Below are 10936 nucleotides of genomic sequence, written 5' to 3'. Positions count from 1 at the left end.
CAGTGAAGGGATGGGGTGGGGTAAAATGAAGATAGGGTGGGATAAGATGAAGAGTGAATGTGAATAGTTAATTATGATATGTAACTAATAAATAATTTGTGATAAATTGATTTTGTGATTCGTGACTGGATAAAAATTTGCGACATCTATATTGTGTGGTATGTGACTGTAATCATGTGTACTTTTGTAATTAGTATATGATCGTGACCGTAAATCGTGTCTATTATGATCGTGATCTGTTTGATTAAATATGTCACAATTTTTTATCATAGGTCACAAAATTCGAGACAACATCATTTTTGAAAGATTTCATGTAGTTTGTTAAATTTGAAAGTGTATTTGGAAAGTATGATAAGTATGTTTTTTTCCCTTTTGGTAAATCCATCGGTCCAATTGACCAATTTTGACCTAGTTTCAAAATGTTTACTTTGAGCCCTGCTTGGCCTCCATTAATTTTGATTATAATGGGGGAATGTTATTTTTTTGAAAATGAATGATTGTAAAAGAATGAAAAGTTTTCGATTTACGTGTAATATTATTTTATTGAAGACTGTGCGGTTGAAAAATAAGAAAGAGAAAATTTTAATTTAATTTGATGAGATTTAGTATGAGCCAAACGGGGCTCAAATTGCAGCGTTCGAGGAATTTGACATGGAACTTCAGGTAACGAGAAGGTTGCCTCACCACTAGAACCAGAAATCCTTTAGCAGTCATTTTTGTTTAATAAGTTATATCTAATTCATCATTCATTCACTGTTTTTTTTATAAAAATAAAAAAATAATAATAGTCCAGCATTAACTATTTTTGTAATACCAAATAATTATTGCATAGACATATTGTGTGTAGAGAAAATCTTTAATACACATAAGTTTTTGGCCGATAACCATGTTTTGCACATAGATTAGAGAATAATCTAAATTTTTTTTTAATACGGTGTACAAAATTATAAAAACAAAATGTAATCATCATCACTAATAAATGAGTTTATAAGATCTTAATTAAAAAATATAATAATAATAGTAATAATAATAATAATAATAATAATAATAATAATAATAATAATAATAATAATAATAATAATAATAATAAATAACTTAAAACCTTAATTTTGTCTCAAAGAAACATCTTATAGCTCAAGAAAACTTTTAAATATTTTTTAAGCACTGACCCACATATCCAGCCAATGACACACGGGTTAGATATAATAACTATGGCTTTGACTTAGTGCTTTGGTCTCGAATTCGTTTAATTATAATTCCAACATATATTTCATTTATAATTTTAGGGTTTTCATAGATGATGGGGTTACTTTTAATGGGAAGCGTTCCTCCTCCACATGTATTTGACAAGTATTTTTAACAAATAATCGTGACTTTTAGATAAAGCAAATCCAACGGTTAGTATCCCATGAATCTCAAATGGTTATAACTAACTCTCCCATGATCCTAGTGAAATACATGTTGATCGTTGGATTTGCTTAATCTAAAGGTCACAATTATTTGTCAAAAACACTTGTCAAATCTAAGTGTAGGAGGAACCCTCCCCACTTTTAATTAATGAAAGTTTTATGTGGGGTTTAAATAAAACTGAGAAAATGGAGAAGCTTTTTTGCCTATACAAGTGAATTGAGTTAGTGAACCACTTATATTCCGAGGTGTGTTTTCATGAAGAGAAAGGCCTTAAGGTGAGAGAAATGGAGAAGAATCTTTGCCCGTCTTTTGTAAATCGTAGTTTGGGTTCTTATTGTGATGTAATCATGAGCGTACAATGTTAGCTAAATATGTAGTAAGTGGATGTAAAGAGTTCGAATTTTTGTTCTCATAAGGAATATTTATTTAACTATTGGTTTAACTATATCTAATTTCTTATTTGGGTAAAAATGATTAAAAGTGAATTTAATTACAATTATCAATATGATAAGTCTACAATAATAAGTGAAAAGTGCACAAGCAATAATTTAGGATTTCAATTGATGTTTAAAAGGTGTTAAGATTCACGAGTTTTACTATAGTTATTCCCTTAATCTCAATTATCGAAGTCCAATGACAATCAATTTTGTATGTTCAGTCGAATTCTTCTAAATAATTGATTTAACTATTTCGAGTTCAAAGCTCAAATCAATCGCATTCAATTAAATAAACTCTCTTTTTGAAAATCGTGAATGACACTTTCCTCTCACATGACCCCTAAGTGATAAAAGAAAAAGAAAGGGAAAAAAAATTCATATTCATTCTTTTTTATTGCCTTTCCCGGGTATGTATAAAAAATACATTCGATTTCTAAGAAAGATTAGTAATTCTTAACTTTTTCGATTATCGTGACTTTGTTAATCGAAATAAGCCTTAATTAAAAGCATTCAACTACCAAATAATTCAATTAAAACCCGCAAAAAAAGTAGTATACTTGTATCTCTACATGCTATCGAAAATTTTAATTTTACTATGTGGTTCAAATAAATAACTTATTTCTCGACTTGTCATTGTTCACAATTCATTGAATTAATGATCAAGTACTTCAAAGTCGTAAAGAAAAAAAATAAAAATAATACACAAATATTAATTTAGGATCAAAATATGATAATTAAAATTTAAGGTTCAAATTAGGTTACAATCATTCGTCCTAACTAATCATTTATTTAAATATTAAGCGAGAAAAAAAAAATACAAGAAGAATTTAGATGACACCTCCAACTTTGAAGGAAAAATTGAAAAAATATGAAGATCTTACGTTAAGAATTCATTTTTTTCCTTATGAAAATGTTGAAACCCTAATAATTTTCTCTCTCTTTTCCACGCATTTCTCTCATTTTTCGCCTGTGATTCTCTATTGCCCAATGTATAATTACCTGATATTGACCCAGACAAGATCTTTATATATTTCCTCGCCCCGAAAGTCATGCCTCCAAAAGCCAGCAAATATCCATGTCAGAAAATATAAAATTATACTTTATGAAAATTAACTTCAATAAAAAACACATAATGAAAATCGATATTTTGAATTTGCTTTTCCTCATTAACAACTAAACTATGTGATTTAAACGCATATGAAAATTTTAGTAAAATCCAATCAAGTACTAAGCTCCCGTTTGGACCCATTTTTTGGAAATGAAAAATGACAGAATAGTGATTTTTTGAAAAATGAGTGGTTGAAAAAGAAATAAAAATTTTCGATTTATAAGTAGTATAATTTTATGAAAGATTGTGTAGTTGAAAATAAAATAGAGAAAAATGAATATAATTTAATGAGTACCAAACGGGAACTAAGATCATGGATTCATCATTGTTATCTTATTTTATTCTCAACCATATGTCAATCGGGGTTGAAGCAAAAAAAGGCCAACCACTAAATTGAATCAAAACCGCAATTTTGAAATCTTTGGTTTTTGATTCATGTGATTTAGGTTTCAACCATTACAAAATCGAATCGAACTATTTGTAAATTGTTCGATTGAGGTTTCACTAGTTAAAAACAATTTGAAACTAAAACGAATTGTTTACCCAATTTTTTTTTTTTCTAAAAATAAAAAAGTTATTTGTTGGAATCAAGGATGGCAACTAGGCATCAAGAAATTGTAGAAGCCTCAAAATTTCAAGCACCTTTAGTTTAGTCCTTCAACTTTTTCACATGACCAATTTGGTCCTCCAACTTTGATCATGTCAAAATCGTTCTAACATATACGGAGGAGTACAGTTTGTTCGAGAAATTCATAGCTCTCTATCTATCCATAAACTTTTGACATCTTCCACTTTGGTCATTCAAGTTTCAAGAGTGTTTAGTTGGTCCCCGAGATTCCACTTTCATCAGTTTTGGTTCACAAACTTTCCAAGCATTAAATTTGGTCCCCAAAACTAATGGTAGTACTAATTGAACTTCCAATCCTTCGAATCAAGTCCTCGAACTTCTCGATAATTATGCTATTCCATCCTTTCATCCAAACTATGTACCAAAATCACCATTTTGATTGATTCAACTCTAAATTGGGATTTTTAACTAAATTAAACGAACATATACTAATATGAGTTGAATTACGTCCAAATGATCAATATTAATTATATTTAAAAATCTAGAAAAACTTATCCTTGAAATGGAAGTGTGTTTAGGGGAAATTTGATTCTTTTCCCTTCATCCAATCCTTTCCTCATTACAATATTTAGTCCCAGCTAACAAACAGAGAAAAAGGAAGTCAATTCCCTGTCACTGTAGGAATATCTACTGACCACTCCACTGAACCTTAGCCCTTGACAGAATAAAGCCACTTAGTCATGCTTAAAAACAAGAAGTGAAGAGACAGACTAACGTGTCAGAATATGATTGAGTGTTTTTGTTTTAATTTTTCAAACTCTCCAATCATGGGTCAACTCATGTTCCATCTGAATTTGAGCCTAAATGTATAGCTTGACTGCCCTTGACAACCATTATTTCCAAACTCTATTTTTCACGTATTCATTTTCAACCATATATTTACACAATAAAATATTTCTGTATGTAACCTCAAAAATTTCCCTACTTCTTCATCACACAACCTAAAAAACACTATTCAAAACTTTGTTTTCCACAATTATTGATTGTCAAAATATAATAAAGAATTTCTTGTAGGATTAATGAATTTTACCCAGTAGAATGGATTAGCAATACAAACTTCTTTTCATTTCTTTGTTTGGAGATGATCCCTGATGGTGCTTCTACCCAGTCAAATTCTATCAGGCTATTAGCTTAAATTTAATTGTAAGTAATGTGATGGAATTGTGAATTTCGAGATTTCCCATATATACATGTGAGTATAGCCTGTTCAATAATCGTTTCTCTTAGAAAAATCTAAATTATTTATACACGAAAGAAATGCTATTCATCACCAGTACAGTACATGAAGGCAAAAGAGAGAGATTCGCTCAAATCCTCTGGTCACATGGCATTAAATCAGCCATCACATCATTTATTGGAATATAATTGTTCTTATAAATGACTGGTCTTTATTTAAGACAAGCAAACTCAACAACCAAACTACTTAACTTGTGCAGAGTGTGTGTATCACTGTATTGTGCAGTATAAATGGGAAGAAAGGGTACTATGTTACATCATAAGACCAAACACTAATCTCTGTCACTATTTTCTCAAAAAACAAATGACTAAATTTACTCTAGAAAGACACTGCTCCATTATATGCACTCATGTATGGTATATATAGCACATGTTTGGTATGCAGAATCGAAATTGGACAGTGCAACGAATAGGATTTTAGCTTCGTTTGTTCTCTTTATAACATTGTCCAACTTGTGTAATCCACCTTACCAAACATGCTAAAGAACGGAGTCTGACTCGCTTCTCCTCTCCTCTAGTATATTGCCAAGGGGGGTTGAAGTAACTATATTTGATCTTATGTAAATGTCTGCTTCTCATCATCTTACCCCATAGTTGATAAAGAAAAGGGAACATTAGCAACAATTTGATAACCATCTCCATTGTCATCGTCCTCTTCATCCTCGGCATTGTCTTCTTGATTTTGATTTTCATTCTCACCGTCTTCTGTCTCTGACTGATGTTGTTGCTGTGATGGCAGCGGTGGAGGAGGCTGATGTTGTTGTTTGCCCGTCATTTCAAATAAAATGCGTTCAGGCTGCATATTGTAACTCGAATTTTCCAAAGTGTGTTCGGTTTTAGACTTCTTTGCATAGATTGACTCAAGCATGTTGAAGTAAGGACAAGTTTTCGAATCCTGAGGCCGCCTCTTGTTGCTATCTTTCACTCTCTTGTAATACTTGTTTATATTCTCCCATTTCTCTTTACACCTCTTTGCACTTCTATCATAACCAAGCTTCTTCATCGCAGACGAAATTTCCTCCCACAAGGGCCCTTTCAGCCCATTATCGTTATATTTCAAATCAAGATCAGTTCTAAGCATAATCAAAGCTTCAACTTCTGCTTTTGGCCACCGTGAAGAGCACATTAGAGTAGTATTCTCACCAACACCATTCTCTTGTTTATCAGTATGATTTGAAGTCTCCCCAACACCATTTTGTCGTTTGTCAATGCACTTCTCCAACAGATTGTCACGTGTGTCCAAATGTTTTTCAAATATCGGAAATGGGATTTCTGGCATTTGCAGAGTTGTTGAGTACTGCGAGATCTTTTGCAAAAATGCAAGCACGGCTGCATCCTTAGCCGCGGAAACTGCTCGTTCTTGGGCTAAAAAATCTTGTTCTCTCTTTATTCTAGCCATTTCTTGCACCTTCCATGCTTCTTCTCTTGCTTTCCTGTCCTCCTCATGTTTCTCTATGGATTCTAAGAACTTGTTCTGTAAGTCCTCTTGCTTCTTTAAAACACCCTTCATTAATCTCTCAAAATATTCTGCCAACTTCCTCTTTCTCTTAACGCTTCCTTCAGATCTCTCCTCCGAGGAGGATGTAGAGGTGGAAATGAATTCAGTATCAGGATCTTGATTCGAACAAGGTACCCTAAAATCTTGAGATGCATTTATGGGATTTACCCTCAATGGTGACGCTGCTGTAGTTTTCATCAGGTATGTTTGGACTTGGTTCGAGGGGGTCAATGGAACAGAGAGTTGATTATCAAACACCTCTAATAACTCGAAGAATCTATAGTTTTTCCCATTTTGCCGACTGGATCTGCCTTCTTTCGTTCTCTTGTGGTACTTGTAAATATTCTCGAATTTCTCTTTGCATTTCTTGGCACTTCGATTGTATCCAAGCTCACCTAATTTCCTGAATAAGAAGCACATAATAAAATCCCCTGCCTGTCCTATTCCAGCTTTTGAATTCAGAATTCATACTAGAACAGAAAGAATATGCCATTCGGGACAAAGAACAGCAAACACACTAAAACAAAAACATCAACTTCAATCCACAAGGAATGAACTGGTGCAAATTACAAATTATCAAAGTTATGTGGATAAAATTAAAAGAATTGCATCAATCTCTTCATATAAAAAAACAACAGATAATAACTGAATTGTTACTGCAAATTAAGTTAACCAAAATCAAAGCAGTGTATACTGATCTGAATAGCAAAGAATCAACTATTAATAAATTGAAAATACAAACTCTACAGCTAACAGGTTGATACACGAAAATTCTCAATTCAAATATGCTCCAAAAAATCAGAACAGCAGGGAGGGAATGAAATGGATAGGGTACCTAGAAACTTCATCCCAAAGAGGAGCTTTAAGAATGGAATCACGAAATGCACGGTCCATATCGGCTCTTATCTTTAACAAAGCCAAAGTTTCCTCACGAGGCCACCGATTACCAGGTGAATTCCGGTCAAAATATTCACCACCCTCGGCACTGCCACCCTCATTTCTAGGTTCCACAGCCACCCCATGAGCGGCTGCTCCACCACTTGTACCACTACCATCAGCACCATCAACACCAGAATTTTCCGAGAAAACTGAACTATCCAACATGACTTGACTTGACTTGGTAAACCGGAAATATTCCGAGGAAAACAAGGTAAAAAAAAGCCTTTTCCCTTCTATTTTTGGACGGTAGTGAAGGCTTAACAGCTATGGTAAAAGAAAAAATCCTGGCTCATAAGCTTATTCGTGTTCAGGGTTGGTTTGAATTTCTGGGTTTCTTTTTTTCACTGATCAAATCACCTTTTCTGTATTTTTTTTTCCCCTCTTTCCGAAAAGGGGTTAAAGAAGAAAGGAAAAAAGGAGCGGTGAATTAGAGGGATCCTTTAAGGTTAGATAAAGAAAAGTCTGGCAAAGTTGAATTGCATTCGAATATGACAGAAGATAAAAAAATTAGTGACATGTCAACAAATAATTGGTCAATAAAGTAAAATTTGAAATTCTCTATTCCTTTCACATATCTTGTCTCCAGCTAATTAGGGGTTGTTTGACAAGTTTTGTTAAAAAATTAAAATATTTTGATGAAATTTGATAATATTTAATTATTTATAAGGCTGCAAGTTAAATAAAAATTATGAATTTCATTGAATTTGAAATTTAATCATACAAAAAGTTGATAAATGTTATCAAAGTTTTATCAATAATACACTAAGTTTAAATAAATAATTATTATTAAAATTCAAAGTTATTATTATTTAGAGCCTGTTTGGAAGTGATTTTGAGAATTGATTTTTTGACCGTTAGGAGAAAAGTGAGATCCACCTGTGAGAGAAGAAGTCAAATATAACGGCTGGAATAGTGAAATAACGGTCAAAAAATTAATTTTTTGGTAGAAAAAATACTCCCAAACGAACTCTTATTATTGTTAAAGGCTTAAAGCAATTCCAAACGCGGTTGAAAATATTAAAACAAGGGTATATCAATCAATTGAAAGGAAGTAAATAATAACGGCAAAACATGTTGCTAGTCAAATTGAGAGGATGGAGTACAAGTGGGAACAAATTGAGTGGCTTGTTTAACAATATTGAAAAAGTATGAAGTCAAAAGGAGAAAGTTAAATTTTTGGAGATAAATTCAACCATTGGTGTCATTGAGGCGGCACAAATAGGTGGGAAAAATAAGAGTTAATTGTTCCAATGGTTAATGAATTTATATCAATATCTTTGATTAGTCACTAAAGTTTAAAATGTTGAGTTTTGATTACTGAATTTTAAAAAATATTGTACATTACTCACTTAACTTTGAAAAAATTATACATTACTCATTGAACTTTGAAAAATACTGTAAATTACTCACTGTAAAATTCGATATTTTTCAAAGTTCAAAAGTTATGCTAATGAATAACGTAAGTCATATTTCAAAGTTCAGTGGCTGAAATTTGATATTTTAAATTTCAGTGAGCAATCTAAGACATGGACCTAAGTTTAGTGAGCAATCGAAAATATTAACCTAAATTCAGTGGTCAAAATTTGACATTTTAAATTTTAGTGATTAATCAAAGATATGAACCTAACTTCATAGGCCATTGAAACAATTAACTTGAAAAATAAAGATAGGGATAAATGAGAATTCTAAAAATTTGGGATTCGTATGGATGGTGTGCTTGAAAGCTATATTTAGGCTAGAATGTGGCCCACACAGCCCACAATTTGCTTTCAAAAAAGTTGTGTTTCCACCTCAAGTGATGTATCTTCGTCGGTGTTCTCAATATCGATAAGACATTGGCTCGAAAATAAAAATATTCAAGGATAAAAGGAACAAACTAGAATCCACCCATTGATTTTTTATTTTTATTTTTTAAAATAAAGAATCAAAAATGTAAAAAATGAGCATCTGAATGAATTTTGGGCAGGTTTCATACATTTAAATCGATGAAACTGAAAACAAAAAACCTCCGCCCAAAAACAGGGCCAAAAATAGGAAGGTCATGTGGCGCCCCTCCTATCCCCCCTGTTTTTGGGCCTGTTCAAGGAGCATCTCTCAACTGAAAACAGATCAACGTTTTCATAAAAACAGGGTTAGAGAATTTTTGGATGATTTGCTTTTAAGATCCCGTTTGATAGTCATTTTTCTAAAAATGAAAATGAAAAATGTAGTCGTTACGGGACCCATACAAAAGATAAAAAGTCAAAAATGGTGGCTTGATGTGATGGATAACGATCACGTTTTTCATTTTCGTGACAAAAAAATGAGAATCAAACGGGGGCTAAATATGGGTTTTTTGCCTAACAAGCCCGACTTTGGATTGAGGCTCGAGCCGATTCTAATTACATTGATCTTCATATCTTGTGCGGTAAAAGATTAGGGATTACTTTGCGTAATTACCTACCACTTCATTAATAATTGGTGGTCAATCAAGATTAAAGAATGGGTTTTCAAATTTCCAAGATCTAATCTTTTCGTTGATCTTTAGAATTAATTCTTTTGGCTTGTATTCTTTAGAAGGCTTATTCAACAATTAAGTCCAGCTGGATTCAAATTTGAATTCGGAATATAGATAAGGCTTAAATTCAAAGAAAAGGGAAGAAAGATTCTCGGTGAATAGTCCTAGTTGCACTGGTGAGGTTGTAAGATAGCTCATAAACGAGAGTCTTGTGTTGATTAGAGTATGGAAATATTTCTATTGTGAATGATTCGATCAAGTCAAACGTTATTGAATGCCTCTTTTGTTACGATTTTATCGCAGTTGAGGATTTTAGATTTTAATATTGTTTAATTTATATAGATAATTTAACTTTGAGTAAATTATTCATTTTTGCTCAAGTTACGAAACAATGAAAACTACATCAATTTTCTTGATATAATTGGATTTGTCAAATAAAGAAAAAAAATTAAAGGCAAAGTAAGATTTTACGTTCTTTTATTTTGTTAAAAATCAAAACCAAACTTTCACATTAGGTCACATATTTCAACCAAAAATAAATAAATAAATTATCAGTGACATTATCAATCGGTCAACTAGAATTTAGTGCGTAAATAGAAGTTAATGATTGAGGCATGATTACCAAAGAGTAAAGCATTCAACATACATCGCACCATCGTTAAATGATGAATCAAATATCAGGCTGTAAGTGCCCCACCCCCGACCCCGACACGTCGGTGGGATCCAATTTAATTTCCCGATCTCAATGTAAATCTCAATTTAGTGTGCGATGGCAACTAGCTTTGTATTTTTTCACAAGGTTGAATAATTTCAAGATCTCATAAATATGTGATAAGGTTGTCTCTTTATAATGAATAGATGTACAAAATCAAAATATGTCAATCACTGATTTTATTTTTCATGAAAAGTGTTATTTTTTTCACCAAATTTTTTACTTGTGAAATATTTGATTGACATTTTTTTCATGAAAAATATTTTTCAAAAGTTGTTTTATTTGACCATATTTTTCTAAAAACAATGAAAATATTCTCTTTATTTTCTAGGCAATTCACACTTTTCAAAAACTCAACATTATGGAAAAATACAATATTTTCTAGGTTAAAAATTAAGCGAATTAAGCACATTTAATGAAAATAACACACACACACACACACACACACACACATATATATATATATATATA

The 10936-nt window shown here is 31.9% G+C and overlaps 1 protein-coding gene across 1 annotated transcript; it reads right to left on the bottom strand.

Moving 5' to 3' along the window:
- Positions 1–4885: 4885 nt before the first annotated feature.
- LOC111401143 (trihelix transcription factor GT-2-like) lies at positions 4886–7683 on the bottom strand. The gene is made up of 2 exons (XM_023028741.1): positions 7153–7683; positions 4886–6720 (listed from the first exon to the last, which is right to left on the bottom strand). Exons 1-2 carry the CDS (start codon positions 7419–7421, stop codon positions 5403–5405), a joined length of 1587 nt encoding a protein of 528 aa, XP_022884509.1. The 5' UTR covers positions 7422–7683; the 3' UTR covers positions 4886–5402.
- Positions 7684–10936: the final 3253 nt, after the last annotated feature.

This window comes from Olea europaea, chromosome 10, assembly GCF_002742605.1.
Source record: "Olea europaea var. sylvestris chromosome 10, O_europaea_v1, whole genome shotgun sequence".
NCBI classification, from domain to species: domain Eukaryota; kingdom Viridiplantae; phylum Streptophyta; class Magnoliopsida; order Lamiales; family Oleaceae; genus Olea; species Olea europaea.
The sequence above is the reverse complement of the archived record's forward strand: the minus strand, read 5'-3'. Positions and strand labels throughout refer to the sequence as shown.